Source organism: Falco punctatus, assembly GCF_963210335.1.
Source record: "Falco punctatus genome assembly, chromosome: 5".
In the NCBI taxonomy this organism is placed as follows: Eukaryota; Metazoa; Chordata; class Aves; order Falconiformes; family Falconidae; genus Falco; species Falco punctatus.
In genome coordinates, this window is record NC_137584.1 from 62,637,946 (window position 1) to 62,659,563 (window position 21,618).

Genomic DNA, 21,618 nt, shown 5'->3' on the forward strand with positions numbered 1-21,618 from the left:
AAAATATAAATGGAATGTAAACAGGAAGATTTAATGTTTGTGTGTTTCCCCTGCACCATTCAAATGCCTATAAAAAGCTGTACAATTACAGGAAATAAGCAGTGGAGCTCATTAAGAAGGCCTGCTGCAAAAGGTGATCAAGATCAGGCAGAGGTAAAGAAAATTTACCACCATAGTAGTCTTTAGTTTCACTGTTATTAAAGCTGCTGAGCATGTAGTGGTAAAATCACTGGAATCATTTTGCTCATCTAATCAAACTGATAAGCAGCTGAAGCCATTCTGATGGACTCCTTTGTTATGCACAGATAGCTCCAAAATCCTGATTGCTTCCCAGATTTTAAAAGATACCATCCTTCCCTTGAGAAACTAATTGACTGAAAGTAAGTATTTTAGTCTAGAGCTTGCTCTAAACTTCACTGAAGAATATGTGGTCAAGTGAGAGCTAATAAACTAAGCTGAATTTCTGATGAAAACTTCCATTCCTTTTTGTCTTTTTGATACTGCCAGGTACAAAGATTTGTTATTGTCACTCCAGATGCCAAATGCCCTTATGGTGTTTGGTAATAATTTGACATAGTATGTGCTGACATCTTTGTGGATGATTATTATTTTATACATGTGGCTGTTCTCAATGAACAACAACATACGAAAACTCCCATTGTGACAGATTCATTTATTTAAATGTACTTAAGCAAAAGTTATCAAGTATATTTAAAACCAAATCTGCGGAGAGTTACAGTTATCAGCTTTTACACACAATATGCATAGATTTCAGTAAAGCACAGACTAAGATTCTTTTATCAATAGGGTTAAAAGACGGCAGGCGTTGCAAAGGACTTGTTTCATTAAAACCCAGACTCACTTGCACTTGCTTCATCCACAAACTCTAAAACAGGGAGATTCTGATGCCCTTGCTTGAATCTGACGCTGTTGCCTCTGTTTGTGTTGACACACTTGTGTATCATGCTGTAATACTGCTCTTGTGAATTGAAGGTATACAAGATTGAAATCTTCCTCCAGTCTTCGTTGCTGGGAGTCTGGAACGGTGCTGGGTCAGTGGCTTCGAAAAAGCACTTCGTATTTATTTCTGCCAGCTTGGTTGCATGCTCTTTAGCCTTAATCTCCCAGAGCTCCCTTTCCTTTTTTGAGTAAATTTTCCAGAACTTGAGCTGAAGATAGCTAACTGGGGAGTAACAATGGCTGGCACATGTTGAAATCAGTGCCACAGTCATGATGCTGGATACCAGGATCCATCCTATCAGCTTGGAAAAGAGATAGATGCGTTAATGGTGGGCTTCATGGTCATATGTAGGAGTATAGAACTTAATATTGAAGCAGACATGAAAACTGTTAAAGATGTTCTGGAGTGCCTGTTAACAGTCTGCTTGCTCTGGGAAGAGGGGACCACATGTACACAATTCAGAAAGCCTTACAGAGCTTATGAACCCCTGAGCTGATTTTGTTGGATTGAGGATGAATATAAAAAAAAAAAAGAAAAAAAAAAAGAAAGAAAAAAGAGCAGGTAGAGTGAAGTTCTTTCCTCAGTTATATCCAGCTTTCTTAACTTTAAAGGCAAGATACTGGCCAGCAGTTTCTGCAGTTGTGGTCAAGTTTACGGTACAGAGGGTGCAGAATCACCCTGTCTGCCTCTGGTGCTGCAAATGAAAAAATGGTGTTTTATCTGCTCTGAGAAAGTAACTGCTCTCCCCGATGTCTGAGTCTGCAAAAAATAGCCAGTTGCCACAGTACACAAGAAAAGTTGGTTCCTGTATGTTTTGTAGGCAGGACACAGATTGACTATTGAATATTGGAATTTGTTCTTGTTTTATACACGATTTTAACATCCTTAGACAAGTCACAGAGGCCCCACCTAAGGCAAGTGTCCTAGTAGATGCTGGTCCCTCCAGTACCCAGTGGTACATAGCTGGAAGGTCCAGGCAGAGACCTCACAGTACTCCCTTTCACATCTGGCTGATTTTTTTTCAAGTGGAAAACATTGAGTGCTAAAGAAAAATGAGTTTTTTGGTTCTTAAAGTTTTTGGAAGTAGATCAGATATTAAAAATGATGGTCAGTAACAAAAATGCTCTCATACTTTCTCTGATTTGTTTGACTGGTTTGCTTCTTTTAGATTTCACTGCAGTATCAGTAACAGACAGTCTTCCTTGATTTTGCTCCTTTCTCTACCCTATCTGAATTAAATGATATAGAGTTTGCCCCATTTCAGTCTTTTTCTTGGAGCAGCAGCATGCTAAATATTTGATGAATCTAAACAGTTGTTTTTGTTTTAATAAGCATTTTTAGTAAAGAGGAAGTACTAAAATCCAAGTGATTATAATCTCATATAAACTTAACTCCCTTAACCAGACTTGATGTTTTCCTGAGAAAAAGTTGGTAAAACCTGATTTTTCTACTGGAATTAAGACAACAACCAAACAAAACTAGAAACAAAACTGGAGTGCTGCCAAAATCTGGGTGTTTCATTTCACTCCAAACAAAAAAAAATCCACCCACAAATGCTATTTTTTTGATCATGCAGTTTGTCTTCAGCACAAGAACACTCTAACAAGATGTATACATATTTTAACTAAAGGGGGCTTCTAGGAAAGATGGGGAGAGACGTTTTAGTAGGGTCTGTAGTGATCCCACAAGGGGGAATGGTTTTAAACTGAAAGAGGGTAGATTTAGATTAACTATTAGGAAGAAACTCTTCACTGTGAGGGTGGTGAGGCACAGGCACAGGCTGCCCAGAGAAGCTGTGGATGCCCCATCCCTGGAAGTGTTCCAGGCCAGGCTGGATGGGGCTGTGAGCAACCTAGTCTGGTGGAAGGTGTCCCTGCCCACGGCAGGGGGGTTGCAACTAGATGACCTTTAAGGTCCCTTCCAACCCAAACCATTCTGGGATTCAATGATTCTAGTACACCAGTATGAAATTATTGATAGGTTCAAGTGCTGAGATTAATAGTCAAACAAACTGTCCTCATTAGTTTCACTTGCTGGTTCTCTGTTGCAAAGAGACATCAGCGTCCTGTCTATTTGTGACCTCAGCTTCCCCTCAGCTAATGTGTACTTACGGAAGTTTTTGGTATTTAGAGGGATAGAAATGTAAAAAGAGAAGAACTCACTCGCTAAGTTAAATGAGAAGAAAACTTCCTGTGGAAAGTCCTGGTCTCTAGGCAGGTTCCCTGCCCAGCTTTGAAAGGGGTTTTGTAAATGGCAATGCCAAACAATTGCCATGTAAACCCAGAAACTAGCACAAATATACACTTATTACCTTTCTGTTAGTGTTTTTTTTTTGCTAATTGTATACTTTTGGTGCTTACATAGCATGAAAGAGAGGGGCTGTTGACAGCCCCAGCAGGCACCACCATACATAGAACAGCCAGGGTTGAGGCTCGTAGGGTGAAGAGTGGAGAGGCTTTACCTGAGACTGTGCCTTCAGGCTGAGGACTTCAGTCGATATGTTCTGTGATAATTTCTCATCACAGGGTATTTTGACCAGCACCTTGTGGCACTCCTGTCCTTTGCCTTTACACATGAAGTTCCTTATCAGGCTGTTCCCACTGGCTGCACACTCGTAGAAGCTAGCTCTGAGCAGGGCCACCGCAATCCAGGTGAGGGGGGCCACTAAGGCTTTGGCTGTCACCATCAGCAGCACGAAGCAGTAGTGGGTGCAGGCTCCCCAGCGGTTGCAGCTGCAGCACTTCTCCGGAGAGCAGCTGCCTGTCAGCAGGCGCCATGTCCTGGTGTTCACCATGTAGCCAAGCAGAAAGAGGATGAAGGCAGGCACTATGAGGAAGACGGAGCCATACAGCATGTTCCCAGAATTGCAAGGACACTTGAACACCACAGACGAGAAGATGTGCTCACTGGCAGCTGTCAGCAGGGACAGAGTGCTGTAACCCAGAACAGTTTGGTGGCGGATGCAGAAATCCAGCACCTAGTGTAACTTATCCATTTTCTGTCTCCCCTTACTTTGAGGAGAGCAAAATTTCAGTCAGAAAAGGAATAGCGGAAGACAAGTGTCCTGAAGCTCCCACGACTTAGAGAAGCTCATGGAGCTTTCAGTTCCTGTTGGTGGTGACGTAAAGAGGCATAGAAGCAGCTCTCGGAGGAAACAGAAGAGCACAAGCCCACTGCAGAGTATCAAGGTCATGTGGAGACCACGGTCGAAACTCAGCCCAGTAATCTACATCAAAACAACAATGATCTATCTTTGTTCCTATAAAAATAGATTGTCCGCACATGCATTGCAAGTACTAATGGCTTAAACCTCATCATCATCTTTTCAGTGAGGCAACAGATTCAAAGTGTGAATAAAATTTGAGAAATCTATCCAGGACCATGTACAGTTTTCTATCCTGCCTTATTATTGGCAATACAACATGGCTTGTTCCCTTATGGAAGAAAGTTCAACTATAATAATGTTTTTTCAAGCTAAGAAATTAATCTTTTTAAAGCAGTTAGAGCAAATTAGGCAGTACGCACATAGCAATGGCCCAGCAAGTGGTTTCCACTGAAGCTCCACCTACCAGAGTACCATTTGCCAGGAACCAGACTTTGGACTTCCTTCTCCGTAGTAGGTGGTGGCAGCTTTGTAGCCCCCCCAAAATCCCACTCGTAAACCAGCAGAAACTAAGCAGGTGGCATGAAGTGGAAAAATGATGGAAAAGTATTGCATAATGAAGAAAAAAAATCTGGAAGGGATTTCTGGGCTTGGAAGACTGGGCTGCATATGAAAACATTTGTTCCCAGAGACCCCAGGTTTCATTCACACTCTGAGGGAGTTCATCCAGGCTCCTAGCTAAGGTTTGTCTTGTCTAAATCCAGATGAGGTGAACTGGCACTTAGAATTAAGGAAGTTGAAGCTTTGTGTTTGCTGGTAGCCATGTAGCTGAAGATCTCTGAGGCAATGTAGGCAGTGTGGTAGTTCACTGTCATCATATCCTTGGTGACACCCAGATGAGCTGCCAGCCAAGGATGGTGGTCACCGTTGTCTCCTCTGCTGCAGCCGCTTATCTCTGATTTTAGTCAAAATTACCTGCCTCTTGCATGACCTGGGAGCTCACTGGGTGGATCAGCAATATGATTTCATCCTGATCAGATTTGAAATGCTATAATTTACACTGCACTGATTCTTCCTGGGCATTATCACAGCACAGAGGTTAACTGCAAAGCCAGAGCCTCACCCCAGGCTCAGGGAAACATTGCCTCCAGCTGGGCCAGCCTGATTTTTGTACTGGCTACTTCAGGCAAGACAGCAAGGTATGATGCTGCTAGACTCCATGCCATACTTGGGGCTGCAGGAACCAAGCACAGTGGAAGCACAGTGGCTTGTCAAAACTCTGTGAGAGCCTAAGTTGCTTTCAATGAACTTTGGGGGTCATTTAAACGTTCCAAGAAGGGTCCTTGCAGCTCTTTGGGCAGTTGAGTAGGTGGCACAGAGATGCCAGAATAGGCAGCGCTGGTGTGGCTGCCCATTGGGCTTGCACCAGACGTTCTGTGCTCAGCACCGAGCTCCTGCTGCTGCTGCAGGCAAAAACATACCACTAACTTAAATGTTTGCCTTGGTCTGAAGGAGAATTTGCTTTGTTATTAAGCAACAGTGTATTATAAAGACATAAAACCAAAAGGGACATAAAACTAGCAAGAGTAAATCAGACTGAAGGCTGAGTTAGTCTGGTCACCTCTTGGTTACAGCGGATAGCTAAGGAGGAGCACGGGGACAGGGAAAGCAAGCTCAGGAATGCACTCGCACCCTGTGAATCTGCATTTCAGGGGTCTCTGCATCTAACATCTGTTGAGGTGTATCTTCTGTAAATTTGTCTGGCTTCAGTTTTAACCCATGCAGATTTTTCAGCATCCAAAATACTGTACAAAATACTTCGTTCAAACCTGACACCAGCCCATTCGATGCTCCCAGGTTCTGGAAGGGGAAGAGATAAAACACTGGATCCCTACCTGGTACCTTCATCAGCTCATGATCTTGTGCACCTTCATTATAGCCCCCTCTTTTCCAGGCTGAGGAGCTTGTAATGTAGGGCTTTCCTTATCTGATGTATACCTTTGAATATATATATATTTTTTAAATCCATGTCACCACCTGAACCGTTCTGTAGGATTCAGGTATCATTTTTCACATGAGGGGAAATGGAGGGTATGCTAGATTTGTAGTGCATTGAAGGTGCAGCTGAATCCTGGTTTGCTACAATGGCATACTGACATGACTTTATTTTCTATTTCCTTGTAATCATTTCTAGAATTTTAACTGCTTTCTGATCATCTGTGAAGCACGGAGTTGATACTTCAGTGAGCTATGTATTATAACAAAAAAACTCTCAGTCCTGAGGGGTAATCCCAGTCGGCTCCGAGTCTGTCAGTGTCAGGACTTGATTTCAGTTCAAACACCACTCCCTCTAGGCCGAGTTCGATCCGCCATTTTCCTTTCTGGTTGGGCAGTCTACGAAAATCTATCTGCAGCTCTTTAAAGCAGAGGTTAGTTTTAAAATATCCAGAATAACTTTGTTTACTGGCAAATATCGTTACTTTGATTTTCACCTAGAGACTGCTAGAGGCAACGGTTAGTGTACCCTGAAGCCAGAATATACCATGTCTGGAAAAGTCTCGGCGGGTGTGGGGACGGCAGCAGGAACAGCAGCGAGGCCGGGATGGGGGCTGCTCCAGGAGCCACCGCTTTAACGAGGGAGCCTGACCACCTGGAGCAGGTGACGGCCACACTGGGGAAAGAGTGCCGCCAAGAAGCCCTGCTACTTCTCCTTTGGAGCCTGATTTTAGCAGTGTTTTGTTTATCTGTCATAAAATACGATTTCAGGAACACGCTTCCTGGGAAAGGGAGGGGAGCGCTGTGTGAAAAAGGATTAACCCTCGCCTCCACGCAAACATGTTTCCAGTAAATACTGGCAGGGAGAGGGAGGAGAGACCACCCCGGCTGGGAAGCAGCAGAGCAGCAGTGCTGGGAGCCGAGCGGGGCCCTGCCGTGGCCCGGGCGGGCGCGGGCTGCGGGCGGCCCCGGGAGCCGGGCGGGAGCCGGGGGCCGGGCGGGCCAGGGCAGTGCGGGGCCTTGTCTGCCCGGGGCGACTCATCCCTGCCCGCTGAGCTACCCCTTGGCTCACCCCAGCAGCTGTAAAGCATTGACTGGAGAGTGTTCAGAAAAATAAGTTTCCTGTTAAACAACCCAGAACTCCCATGTAACGGTCGTTTCTGCACTGATTTGCGCTGATTTTCATGCCTTCCAAGGGGGGGTGAAAGCAATGCCAGGGTGACAAAGACAGACATTTTTAGAACAAAATGATTGTTATTTGAAACATCTTTTCATTTTGAAATATACTTTATTTAAATGAAGGGGTCAGCTGAAAACAAACTGACTCTAATATTTTACCAAGTTTCTCCTTGATGTTTTAATTTCTATCCTTTTAATTGCAGCGGAGTGAATCTCAAACGCTGCCTAGGCAGAAACAGCTGCAGTTGAACTAGTCCTGTGGTTGCCTCAGACGCGTAATGCTGGTCTGAAAAGTGGCGTGTGTCTGTGTGTAGGCCTGCTCAATGGAGGCTCCGCCAGTGCTTACTGAGTAGATCTTGTTTTACTCATGTTAGTAACTGCTTCCAATAAGTTGCTTATTTTTTTTTCTTTTGCTGAGACATTTGCTATTAGCTCGGAATAGCAAAAAACTGGTTTTGTTTTTACACAAATCATTCCATTTCTAGCTGCTTCGACCAAGGCCCATCCTGTCCCGAATTCCTGTCATGAGTCTTATCAAGAGCAGCTTCCTCTTCACAGGATTAATCTAAGATGTTGTGCATCCACGGGTGCGATGGGAAAGAGCACCGTGGCACTGGTTTCCTTCTCATAACAACTGGACTTGCTTCTTCAGGTTAAAGAGTTGTAAGCTGCATTTCTCAGTGCTCAGTTCAGAAAGACATGGAAAAGGCTTTCTTATTCTAGGAAAATTCTTGTAATGCCTTTTGTTTCATTGCAGGTGAAATTGATGCTTAACTAGTGGGGGTCTTGTCTGCAAGCAGATCTGCACCTACCCTCCAGGTGGACTGACCTCCCCTGGAGGCCCATTACTTCAGTTTGTGAAACCGGGGAAGTTATTCTGACTTTACGATTGAACCAGTCTTCTTACATGTTTGTGGAGTGTCACACAGCTCAGTGGCACCACATAAATCATTAATAATACTAATACTTGGCAGAGCAGCAGCCTGAGAAGTAGCACTGTGACTGGGCATGCACAGCTTACAAGCATTTGTGTACATTATACTGCTATTTTAAGGCATTACATTTATTAGCAGTTTTTGGCTGAAAACAGATTTTAGTGGGTAGGCAGGATCCAGGGCTGCAAAACCAAGTGTAGCTCTAAAGGAGGCTCTGGTGAGTGAGCTCTGGTACAGACTCACACAAGCCGTTGCACTGTTTTCTCTTGCTGTTATTTACTGCTGCTCTTCTAACACTACAGGTCCACTGCAGGTCTCATTTCTGTATGAGGAGCATCCTATAACCCAGTCCAAGTGTCCTACAGCAACCAGCAGTGTGAGTGCTTTACTGTTCAGCCTACGCTAAGCTACAATCAGTATGTGCCATAAAGTAGTCTGCGGAATTCTTAAGTGTTGGCTGTGGATTAAGTGAAAAATCTTTGCTGAGTTTATAAGAAAATATATAGTATTTTCATAGGATTATAAAGGTAGAAATTGTCAGGTTTTATGATGAAATTAAGGAGCCCTAGTGAGGCAGATTATAGGGTTAACTCATTTGTTACCAGGTAAATTACCCTGTAGTCAACTAGTCAGTTCCTACAAAACAGTCTTTTTCATTTACTGTGGAAAATGAAATGCCATAAAATTATTTGCAAATTTAAGCACATTAAACCCAAAATATTTCTATGCTGTTATTATAAATGTTCTGTATTCCACGTGTCCTTGCTTTCTTCAGGTTACACCGTTGCATCTTGCTGTCTTGGAATTGCTGAATGGCTGAGATTTGATTTGGTTTGACTCCTCCTGTGTGTGTGTGTGTGTGCGTGGCTGCATGTGCATGTGTGTGGCTTAATGCTGCCTGATCATGTATGCTACAAAATATGCTGCGTAATTTTAATTCCATTAATCCTTCTTCTTTTTAAACTTTAACTAGTTCTTCAGCTCATGGTAGTATGGCCCTTTCCCCCATCTCCAGTTTCCCATCCTGGGCTCCTTTGCTGCCCAAATTTTGTTACTTAAAGGATTTTTTTCTAACAGTAAGGCAGTGCAAGAGCTGAGACCCTATCAATTTCAAAGCTGTCCACATGCAGCTGTCTTAGTTATGACAACAAATTCACAGCCTTCTCTGGGTAAAATCAGGGGAGCAAGTTAAGAATGAAAAAAAGAAACCTACTGAATATTCCTGTGAAGGGATGCCTGTCACTTCTTCTGCACTACTTTGTCAAAGGAAATGATGGGTGACTAGGTTTCACTGCAGATTTTCAACCTTTCTCTCACCAAAGAACCTACATGTTATACTAGATATAGCATATAATTCAAATTTATTCTGCATTTCTCTCTGCAGGATAAGCATTCATCCTGCTCTTCATTCAGCAATGATGACCACAAGGGAGATCTAGTAATGTTCTTAGTCTCCTGTAACTGAGTTTTGTTCTTAGAGAACTGAAAAGTTCCTGGCTTCTGGTCCTCAATCTCATTTGCTCATACAGTTTTTCTAGGCAATCTTACTCCTTGCCTGCAGAAGGTGTTTCAGCGTACCAGAAATGTATGAGCTGTGTCAGACTATGGTAGCTATGTATGGCTTGTATTAGAGGCTGAACTCTATTACACTCAACAGCACTTGGGTGTGCAGTTTCAGTACTTACCTTTTATATGCAGCTGGTCCTGCTGTCAGCCTGTCCTGCCATTTGGGAGAATCTATGAGATTGTAAGTAGCAGAGAGTTTTGTTTTTTTCTTGATAGGAAGACATGCTTCAAAAGGAAAGAATGACAGATGGGACACAAGGAGAAAGCATTTTCAGTTGCCTATTATTTTGTGTTAGCAGTAAGTTTCCAAGTCTCTGGGTCTACCCTCATTTATTCTGTAATGCTCAAATACTTCAGCATCCTTATCATTTTATTTGCAAGGCATTTGCAGCTGTAAGTATTTTGTAGCATTATTGAACATCTTCTGTATTGTTTTACCTTACATAAAGGCAGAGTTATTTAAGCATCCTTCCAGGGACTGTGGTCCTCTGCCCATTTTCCCATTGCTAGCAATCTGCAGTTGAGTCCACAAGAGGAAACTTCATGAGGCATACAAGACTGTGTTTACCAGTTCACCACTTGTGCTGTCAGAGCCAGCTCCTCCACACAGCTTATTGAAGCAATGTTCTATGGAGCCTTGGGCCCTCTGAGGCAGGGTAAAATATATGACATTTTAAGGCTGATACATTGCATACTGTTCACCACGCACTGGGGAAATGGGATCTCATCGCTGCCAATGGGTCAGTCACAGTCATCTTAATTACCTGACAAACTTAATAAATGAAAGAATACAATTACTTGATCAAAATTGATTGCTTGAAAAAAAGGGTTATGCCATATAAAAAAAGACAAGCATGAGATAAGTGATTATAGTTCTAATCTATAACTATCAGTTAAGATCTACTATAACTGTTTTAGCATTTTCACTAGGGTATGAAGCAACTTGGCCTTACTTAGCATGTCCTGGGGAGTTCAGCTCCTCATCCTAAAGATAGTCCTGTTCTTTAGGGAGAAAAAGAAATGTATATGCTGATCACCTACTCTTTTGCCACAGGCTGAATTAATCTTACTCTTACAGCGGTGTGACATTATAGGGAATTTTCCTCACCCCATCCTCCTCAAGTTTCCTTTGTTGGCATTTCCTGATGGCAGATCCAACAGGACCATCTTTCCCGGCATTCCTAGCTTCCTGTGTTACAACCTTTATGAAGACGAAGTGGAAAACTAGGGATTTTATACTCAGGATTTTAGAATCAATCCAACTCCTTGAAGATTGCCTTTCAGCTGGTGGTAGGTACATAGCTAGGCTGACTGTGTAATGTTTGGAGTGAAAGTACTTACTGGTGTAAAAAGGTATAGTAATATTTTGGGACAGTCACAAATTCATATATCCTTTTGCTATGGATTATTGTTCATGGTAGCATAGCCCTGGGAGTTGGAGAACAGCTTTCCTCTTGATTGTCCCAGCATCAGTCAGGAGTGAAACCAGTAAAGTCACTGGTGGTTTTGGACACAAGTCAAAGGGGAAGTCTTACACAATAACACATTTCAAATGCTAAACTGTTTTTCTCTGAGTCAAATGCTGTCGTCTTTTATCAGGCCTGAGGAACCTGTCAGGAAATGTGGCATCTGGGGGAAATGCTACACATGCATTTAGCTGAAGGAATGACTAGATAACACTGGGGTAAAATGGCAAACAGGATAACAGGACTGGGATTTCCTCATAAAGGCATGTGCCTGTGCCACAGCTCATTGCCTACAGCAGGCCTATGGATGAGGAAAAAGCGAGTGCCCCTTGCTGAGGTGGCAATGCCCAGCTGTACTGTTGCAGTGGGATACACTGCATATACCATGGCTCCATATACCACGGAGGACATACCGGATCCCATCCTGTCAGATGACTGAATGTGGTACAACTCACGTGTAGTACGCTTGACACATGCCAACCCTTCTGGGTGTATGCTGTGCAGGTGGACACCAGTACACTGCTGCCTGCCCATATGTCAAAGGCTCTTAGAAAAAAAGGAAGCTGGGAGTGGGCTGCCACCACTGTGACAAGTCTTCTGGCACCACTGTGCCAGATGCTCTTCCCCAAGGGTCTCTCATACCCAGAGCAGGCTACCAGCTAGACAAATGGTAGTCACAGCCCATTCCTCATGGCTATCTTTCCTAGGGGACCTCACAGTGCTTTTCCTTTCTATGACTGGTGAATATCGCAGCCCAGATGGATGGGGCTGCACGTTGGGCAGCCCTGAGTTAGATGCTGAGCTGAAGAGCTCTGAAGTCCAAGAGCACCTCACACCTACAAGTTAAAGCTTACCTGAGAACAGATGAGAAGAACACGGCTTTCACAGCATCACTAAGGCCCAGGGGGACTACTAGGATCTCGTTGTTCGTCTTCAGTATCGTGAGGATTCCCACAGTAACTCTGGTAGCATTGCAGGCATTCTTGTGGAGAGCATGGACATATAAAGGCATGCTGACAGCATCTCTCCTAATTTTCTGCCTTTTAGAACTTGACTGACAACAGATCTGTGGGATTTAACTGCCTAATTCCATTACCACAAGAACATTACTACCACAATGCATAATTTTCATTGTTCTCTTGCTATTTTTATGAACAGGAATTAGAAGTAGAGAGGATATAGCCTTGTATATATGGATTCATGTGTTCCTTAGTATCTCATGGCCACTGTAGTCATGTTCAGTTTCACTGAAATCTGAAGATGAAATCTAAATTCTCATGAAATTATTAGTTTTCCTATTAACTTAAATGGCTGCAGCCACTCTAGTGTGGAGTAGCAAACCAAGGCACGCGCAAATTTAGTCACCCATCTGTATTACGTTATTATCAGGAGAAAAACTGATGCCAGCTTTGAGGAAGACCCAGTGATAAACCTGTTTTTCAGACTATTTTTCAGAATGCATTTATATATTGTGTAGTTAGGTCCAGTTCTCCTGCCTGTCTCAAGCAGACAGCAACTATATTCCTTCCTTGAAAGGGTGCTAGGCTCTTTCTTTGAAGTGCTTTGACATTATTTGTTCGAAGGTTGAACTCGTTTAGAAATCAGTCTCTGTACTGATGACAGTATGGACATAACCAGCACTGGATCACACAAGCCTCCCGCTGCAGAGTGCTCCTGGAGTCAACTGCCAAGAAAAGGCAGAAAATAAAATCCTGGCTTCATTAGCTGAGTCTGGCTTACCAGATTGAAGGTACCCTACTGAATTTTAACAGAGTAGCCAGAGAAAAGGGATTAGACAAAGGTATGTTTGATCCCAACTAAGATTTTTGCAGACCAAATAAATGTAAATGTAATGTCCCAGTGCAGAAAATACAGCTATTTTCCAAATACTATATGCTTTCAAACACTGAGAAAAAACTTTTCATCTGTGGAAAATACATAGGCCGACAGAAGAATTTGATCTATTTCAGACACATAATCCTTCAGAATAAGCTTTGATCTTACAAGTTTTAAGAAATGAGGTAATGTGCTCCATTCCCTTTGCTTCCTTTATCACAATGATGTATATAACACAGCCAATTTTTAGCTGGACTCAAAAAATCATCAAAAAAATCTAAGAACCAGATTGGACACTCAAACATATACACCGCTACCTGTGGGATGAATTGCCATTCACTTCGTTCAGAATACATTGAACTAACTTTAGACTAATTTAGACTGCAGCTCTGAAATAAAGCATGCGTGACTGAACCTCAGCTATTGAAGAGAAGTTGAGTGAAGTCAGCAGGGGTCTCAGATGAATACAAGAACCCATCCACATACACCCAGTTGTAGGATAACCATCTTTTCCTGTGGCCAGAGATGCAGCAAATTAACATTTTTAGAAACCAGAAAGCAGCAGAACAAGAATGGGAGCAGAGGCATGTGCCTGTCCTGGTTTTGGCTGGTGGTACTTAGTTGCAGACTGGCATTAAACCACAAGTGCCGGAAACACTTCAGTATTGTGACTCCATGTAAATAGGGAGTGAAAGATAATTTCACTACTGGGCACCATACAGTGACATTTCAAAGCCGTTCAGTATACCCAATCCAGATGAAACTAGTGCCAAGTGTCCCTGCCACAGAGCCCACTGAGACTGCTTCTCTCCTGCATTTCAGATAAAGAACACAAAGGTGAGGACAGCATCCTCTCCTGTCAGCAAACATTAAAGAACACCAATCTTCTCCAGCCCTCCCACCAGCCATTAGGACTACATGGGTTGATCCCATACCTGCTATTCCTCACCACACTTCCTAGTACAGCAAGGGCAGCTCATATTTTTCAGTGTATGCTGCCATCTGAGACCTTCAACTGTTTCTTCATTGTGACACAGACACACCCAACAGCCTGAGCTGCTGGTTGCTGATGGCATGCAACCATCTGTTCTTCCATTTGCTTCCAATTCCATTAAAAAATGATGATCTTTGATAAGGAATGAGAAGGACAAATGAGAATGGAAGCGAACATTGGAAACAAAACTTATATGACCATTGCAGAGGGACTTTTTAAAGGCTCTGGCCTGGAAAAGAATAAGAAAATGCGCAAGATTCTTTTTGTATCTGAAATACACTCAGCTTACAAAGCATACAATTACGGCTTCATCGCTAGTTGAAGCAAACATTAGTCGCCCTATCTGAATTAGCTACATCTGTGTAAGTGGAGTTCAGAGTGGCCAGTAATGACAGCCATATGCAGGTAACTCATACATCTTTAACAGAAAGGTATCAGCTGCAAACCAAGCACAGGCAGGAAAAACCTTGGATTCCCGCTTCATGCTGAAATGGGTCTGGTCTCCCATTCAGGAGGACAGAGTGGTACATTTCATTTCCTTTCCCTCCACCACTGCATGTACGCTATTTGTTTGAATGCTGGTTTGCTTTAAAAGCTGCTTTAAGATCTGGTTGTGAACATGGGCAGCTCTTGCAACCACGTCTTAACCCTTTGTTGCTGTAACGGTGCAGAGGAGTATAGTGTAAATGAGAGCTAAGGTGCACAACCATACCTTACTTCCCAACCTCTGTAATTCTGCAGTTTCATTTGACAGTCACACAAATCCAGTGCTAGAATTCAGATGCCACACTACAAAGCAGACCAAGAAATGCAGGTATTTCTCAAAAGCCTTCTACACTATAGGTTGGCTTTCTATATAGCTGACTGTTCAAAGCAATAGCAAATTGACACAGGGTAAATGTGCATAGACATGAAATAAAGTGAAATATTTGTATTAACTCCACTGTTGACATTACCCTGATAAAGGCTAAAAGCTACAACAGGTCTTTATTTTCCTGAAGGTTCATAGGCTCACAGAGGACATGGAGATAACACAGGTTATTTACTTATAGGGCATAATGACTCTCTGGATTACCCTGGGGCAATTTTATGGCACCAGCTCCCATTGGAGGGATGTGCCAGGCCGTTCAGCTAAACTGCGTTGGTACCTGGATTTCTCAGCGTTTCATGGCCAACAGTAGTATCACCTAATATTGAAAAACTAACCAACAGTGTCCTTGAAACTGAACATAACCCAACAGCTATTTCAGTTGTGTTCACGTCATCACAGTACAAAGGCAGAAACAAGGACATTTCCAGTGACACGCAGTCTGCCACAATCTAGTCACACTTTCAGTAGGCACCACTACAAACATGGAGCTATACTGGGTGACGTTCCCCACCTTCCTTCACCTTAAGCAGTTAAGTGGGTGGTTTGAAATAGGTGATTAACAACCCGACATGCCTTTTGCAATTGGAGAAAAAGGAAAGCTATGTCTTGAAAGAGTTTCAAGGTCTTAGGTAGCCTAAGTATCTATCTGAAGGCTCTCTTTCTCCACTGATTATACACAGGATCAGAAATTAACTGGGATCCTAAATCTTTGCTTAGACTAAATGCACCAAATGTCACTGGACAAATCCAGGCATTGGAGACTGTAGTAGGGCTTATGTATGTGAATACAGTGCTCTGAAATGGCTCAGCAGCTGGAAGCTGGTGAAAATATTCTGACCTGTTCACTGAAGATGTTTAGACAAAGAAAGCTCATCACATTTCAACACACAGACTCGCAACACAACAGCAGCAACGTAGGTAACAGATACCTAAATGGGTATAAGGACGAGGAAACAGGTTTCTGGTTTGAACAAAGTGCTGATGAATATCATTACTGTAATTATCAGGAAAAATATTTTAATCAAAGAAAAACAACTTTTCCACAGAGACAATTACAATGTTTTTATTTAGCAAATGTACTGGAAGAATTGTTTTTCTGTGAAGACGTACAGATATGCCCCAATTCCACAAAGCTTCCATTCTCTCAAATAGCTACGATTTTTTGAAATCAGTTTAATGAACAGAAGGGGATATATGTGGAGATGTCAAACTTATTTGTGTTATAAACCACATGATTCCATTTACCACTAATCCCCAAATAATTGACCCGGGGCCACCAAGAGCTTGCAGAACCCTTGCTGGTGCTTTATAGAGAACAGGCTGCTCACACAATTTAACTGTCCTCTGTTTCTAGCCATGTGAACAGAAAAAAAGACATTAAATACTTCCTTAATGCCTCTTTTTTCATACCAGCAATTGCTAAGGTTACCACACAATTGCTTTGGTTTTTCGTTTGTATTTTTACAATTGCATATGGCAGGGCAGTGATCTAGGACATTATTTCTCTACTAAGCTGTGCTTCAAACTATAGAAAACTCCACCTTGTAAAACTGAGACCAGACCCTACAGCATCCATCCTTCTACAGTCTACATTTGACTGAAAGATAAAGGATTATTTTTCCTGAGAATTTTGTTCCTTTATACTTTGAGTTAGCCCCATATTTGCCTTCTGCTACTGCCTACTAGGCACTGTGCCTCTCACTTGGCAAGTACTGACATGACTGCCATTTCGCACTGTGCCAGACTGTAAAGCACGGAAGAGACGACATGATGTAAGGGTCTGCAATAATTATACAGGAGTGTCCCACACTGAAGCTTTCTTTGGTTTGGCAGAGAGAAAGGAAGTGTACTGCTAAGATCTGCCTTGCATACTTGTGTTTGAATGTTCTTTTCTTAAGAGAATGTCCAGAGACATCCATAGCAGCCTGAAATGAAAACTCACTAAATGCAAACCCAGTTCTGTATAAAAAAGAAAGCCCTTAGAAACAAATCTATTAAGAGGGCTCTTCTCACCAAAAATTAATTACAACTTTACATTACTGAACTCTGATGAACAAAGCATAACATTCCCTCAGATGTGAGGCCCAACTCAAAACACAAAGGAGGAGTACTTATTAAGTACTTAGTTTTCCGAGATAATTAATTGCTTGCCCTATTCTTACATCCCTTCTGGTCTGAAACCAATCCTTCCCCAGCTGTTTTTGGAATGTTTCAGAAAAAAGAAGATAAATTTTGGCCCTATTAGGGTTAATGCTTTTGCATAGACATATATGACCATAAACTGGTCGACTAGTAGAGGTCTCCTGCTAACATTGTGACTGAGAACAGGAAGAATACAGCCACAATAATATACAGCTGTCTACTAAAAGTATTGCATACAGACATCTTTGGCCATGCAGTCTCTTTGCCTTCTGGAAATACGTGAGCTGCATTGCTAACATGACAAAAAAAATAGCAATGTTGAGAATTAGAAAGAGGCGGGTATAAGAAGCTGATATTGATGGGGCACTACTTCGAGCAGTTGTCACCATCTGTGCCAGCCCTGATCGGCCTTTGACTGAGACCCCAGTTTTGTGCTTCACATAAGTGATATCTGCGAAATCCAGAAGATCTTTCATTTCCTCATCTTCATCTACAGGCAACTCTTTTTGTGCTTGAGTCTGTGCCTTTTGTCGCACTTTTCTTTCATTTACCTCAATTTGTGCAAAAATGTCAGGAACGGCATCAACAAATTTGTAGCCTTTGGCTACCTTTCTGTTTTTCTTTGCTCTGCCGTGCTGCTGCTGCTGCTGCCTCTGTGAGATTGCAAATATCCTGTCAATGGCCTCCTCTGTCTGTCTCTTATCTGAAAACCTCAGCAGGCGCTCAGCAGTCTTCCTAAAGCTAGCTGTGTTGCGTACACGAGACAAAATCTGCTTCTCAAGATGCTGGAAAACAGGCTTAAAATGCTGCAGGTTCCTCTCCACGATCCCTACGTAGTCCTTCACTTCTGGCACTGTGAAGCTTCTAATGGCAGAAGCTCTGTCAAAGACAATTTTTTGGCGGTCTGCAATTACCTGTGCAAAGGCAGAGCGGGACCCATCCTCAATGGGCCACAGGTACACCGTGTAGGCGTGCTCACTGGTGGTAACGAAAACATCCAGCTGCGGAGAATCTCCGCGGACGGTGAAGCTCTGCACGTCGACGGAGGGCCCGATGAAAAGGTAAATGGCCCTCGTGACGGGGTGCCGCAGGAGGGTGGTTACATTCACGTAGTTTGTTCCATTGTACGGGTAGCCCCGAGGATACATCCTTGAGGCGATGGTAGCTTTCTCGCTGTGGCCAGTGTCATCCATCCAGTACATCTTATATATCCCATCACGGTGCCTAATAAAGGCCCCATGGACATCATCAACAACTGTTTCTTCAAAAGGCACATCCACATTGTGGAAGAAACTGGTCGCTGCCTCCAGGGGGCTGTCATCTTCTAGATGGATTTGGTCCACTAGCAAGAGAAGCTGGGGGTGGAGAAGTATGAGGTTTCTTTGCAATTTTCTCAGCTTCAGTTTAGGATTATACGCTCCCACTCCTTCTCCCCTGATAAAAACCACCCCACTTCTCTCCATGGCGGCAACCACTCGTCCCTGACAGTCACCAGCCAAGTCGTGTTTATATTTAAGCCACTTCGAGGAACAGTCTTCTGTAACCTGCCCTTCCCATGGGGAGAAGCAGCTCTTGGCCACGGCAGGGGAAAACATCAACACATTATTAAAAAAAGTATATTTTGGCCCATATAGAGCTTCTGTTATGAAAGGTACGCCGTTGGGAGCAAATGTAAAGGAGTTCTGGTCCGGGTGTTCGTGGCCAGCATTAAAGTTCCTCCACCCCTTGATCCACTCTTTGTACTTGTTCTTATGAACAATATCATATATTGCACGTCCTCCCAGCTTTCCTGACTTGAAGGAAAGGAAAGGCCTGTTGATTTCAGCTGGCAAAGCACTTCCATAGGTTACCACTCCCCAGTCCTCAAAATAATGCAGCTTAGGAATCCCATAGTCTGGCGGAGGTACAGAGCGCAAACTTGCATCATACCTGCCAAAAAGATCGAGAAAATGGGTTTAAAAATCACTCGACTGATTCCATTATCAGCACCTGTACAAAACTCCAAAACTGATGCAATATTTACATCAAGGAGCAAGCTATATAAAGCTCACACGTGTGCTTCCTGACTGAACTAATCATACAGTTCTAATGATACTTATCATACAAATCCCCCTACAATTTTTTTTGGTGCGCTTTTTATAGAATAATAGCTGAAAGCATCTGCTATGCATTTAAAACCAGTAATCCTTCTGCAGTCAAAAAAGTAAGAGTACCACTAATTTCAAACTATCCACCTTTTCTCTTATATCATAAAGCTACTGACTGCAACACAAATCTCTAAAAAAGGCACATTAGGACCAAGCTGTAGACACGGTCTGTTTTGCACTAGACATCAACATCAGCACCTATTACTAACTTCTTAAGCAAGAGAAGCAGAGTATCGGTTTTGCTAACTGATGATTATAGAGGTCTGGAGTCTCCAAACAGAATTAGCAATTAACTAAAAACTAATAAAAAGGCATTTTGAAGGATAATTTTTTATTATTTATATCGCTTAGTGTATGTTAGTTTCCTTCTGCAACTAGGTCGAAGAAAAAAATTGCATGGCTTTCTTATATAAATTGTAAGATGCAAGACATTCAGTTTACAAAGAGGTCTTCATTCCAGAAAAAGTCACAATGCTTATAATTTTTGTTTTATTTGACCTACAGATCTTGAAAGAAAAAAGACCCCAAAACAACCATGGAAAACAAAAACCTAACCTTCTGGCATTTTATTTAAGCAACCAAAATAAACAAAGCCATCATTAAGCCCAGTCGTATTTCTGTTAGATAGTTCCTCATCAGATTTATTCTCTATAGCTAGCCAGGAGCCTCTGTCAAGCCCTAGACCAGGGGTCCTCAAACTACGGCCCGCAGGCTGGATACGGCCCCCAGGGTCCTCAATCCATCCCCCGGTATTTACAGACCCCCCGCCCCGCCAGGGGTTGGGGGGAAACCAAGCAGCCGCAGATGACTGCCTGCCACTGCATCCGCGCCGGCCCCTGGTTAAAAAGCTTGAGGTCCTCTGAGCTAGACAATCACAGCTCATGTCCTGCAGAGGGCTTTGGGTAATTCCAACCAGTGCCAGAAGCCTGCTCTGTATCTGGTGGTCCTTGATGGAGATTCCCCTAAAAGCAGTCTTTTCCCTGAGACGGTAATGCAAGTGGACATGTTCATCAGAAGAGCAACACTGCAGCACAGGGAAAAGGCAACTGTTGGAATAGTCAGGTAATTTGATTTTTTTTCTTTTTTACTCAGGTGCTCTTAAAAATTTCTTTCCCTTTGACATTGAAAATAATTTCCTAAGTATGAATTCTCAAGATTTCCATGGAGATGCAGGAGTAAAGAATGATGGAATGGGGTTGTAGAGAAGAGATTCTGTACGTTGCAAATAACAAGATGAAGGCTGCTTGGAGCCCAATAAACATGCATTCTAATGTGCATATAAAAAATGTAAAACAATATATATTCAATGATACTTTTCTTCTAAGAGAGAGAAACTGAGTGACACTGATTCCTTGAAAATGTACTTGTTCTCTCCTCTGACTGAGGGAATTTATATGGATATCTAAAGCCTCTTGGGTCTTTTCATTTATTACCCCTAGAAGACTGACATACAAGTTAGCAGAGCTATAAATTACATGGAAGATATGGATCCAGTCATCTATCATGATATTTTTCCTAAGCATAACTTGCAAATTAGTGGGCAAAAAGAATAGTAGCCTTACCACTTACATTACTTTAGATTTTAAAAGAAAGTTTATATTATTACTTACAGCTTTTAAAAGAAAAAATTTTCTTTATTATTAAAGAACACAACAGGATTAAAAACCATTCAATGGACCAAATAAACCAAAGAATACAGGCAGGCAAAATTTCTGTTCTTTTGGAACTGCTTGTATTCTGTACAAGCAATAGACAATGGAAACAAAATGCAAAAGCAGATATAGAGCAAGACCACATGTTCTCTACAGCAACACATACTGTGCATCTATGCTAAGTGAAGAAGTTCTTCTGAGACTAAGGACTCTCTGGTTCACACATGGCCAGCCTAATCTTGGCTTCTACAGTACAAATCTAAGATAATGAATTACCACTAAGAGCAAACAGCTGTCAGGTTCCTTTTGAGCCCACTCATTCCCTTTCATACCAGAGAAATTCAGTGTGGAGAGTGCACCACCTCTGCCCTTTGGATGGTGTTCCTGGGCCCTCCACCACTCTGTTCCTTCTGATCTGCTCTGCCAACCAGTTCCCACTGCCGTTGCGCATGACAAATTTGTCAAGAAACACCAGCTGGCTCTCTGGCCCGTAGAACCAGTTATAGTTGGAATCCGCGATGGCCACAGTTCTCTGAAACCCTTGGGAAAAAGTGCAAAGGAATGTAAGAAAGAACAAATAAACATACAAAGATGTGTTTGTAGAGCATCACGGTGAAACCAAGGGGTACAAACAGAAGCAGCCTTTTCAGATGTTTATAGACCTAGTTGTAAATGAGCCATAAACAGGTTGCACAGGAGCTGTTCCCTTCTGCTGTAGCTAACTTGAATACCCACCTTTCTTCCTCGGCATTGGGCTACAAAGTACTACAA

At 42.6% G+C, this 21,618-nt stretch overlaps 2 protein-coding genes across 10 annotated transcripts in view; both read right to left on the minus strand.

Moving 5' to 3' along the window:
- Positions 1 to 658: 658 nt before the first annotated feature.
- CALHM6 (calcium homeostasis modulator family member 6) lies at positions 659 to 11,239 on the minus strand. The gene is made up of 2 exons (XM_080389728.1): positions 3,423 to 11,239; positions 659 to 1,262 (listed from the first exon to the last, which is right to left on the minus strand). The coding sequence occupies exons 1-2, from the start codon at positions 3,813 to 3,815 to the stop codon at positions 846 to 848; spliced, it is 810 nt and encodes a 269-aa protein (XP_080245854.1). The 5' UTR covers positions 3,816 to 11,239; the 3' UTR covers positions 659 to 845.
- A 4,714-nt stretch (positions 11,240 to 15,953) lies between these two features.
- Positions 15,954 to 21,618, minus strand: part of LOC308064753 (dermatan-sulfate epimerase) — a 197,325-nt gene continuing 191,660 nt past the window's right edge. For 8 of the 9 annotated variants that reach the window (XM_080389711.1, XM_080389703.1, XM_080389707.1 and 5 more), the window contains 2 exons: positions 21,180 to 21,387; positions 15,954 to 18,977 (listed from right to left, as the gene is read on the minus strand). In XM_080389711.1, the coding sequence (XP_080245837.1) occupies positions 17,213 to 18,977; positions 21,180 to 21,387 (1,973 nt within the window). In that variant the 3' untranslated portion in view covers positions 15,954 to 17,212. Of the gene's footprint in view, positions 18,978 to 21,123; positions 21,388 to 21,618 lie in introns of all 9 variants that reach the window. The other variant, XM_080389710.1, reaches the window with a different exon arrangement.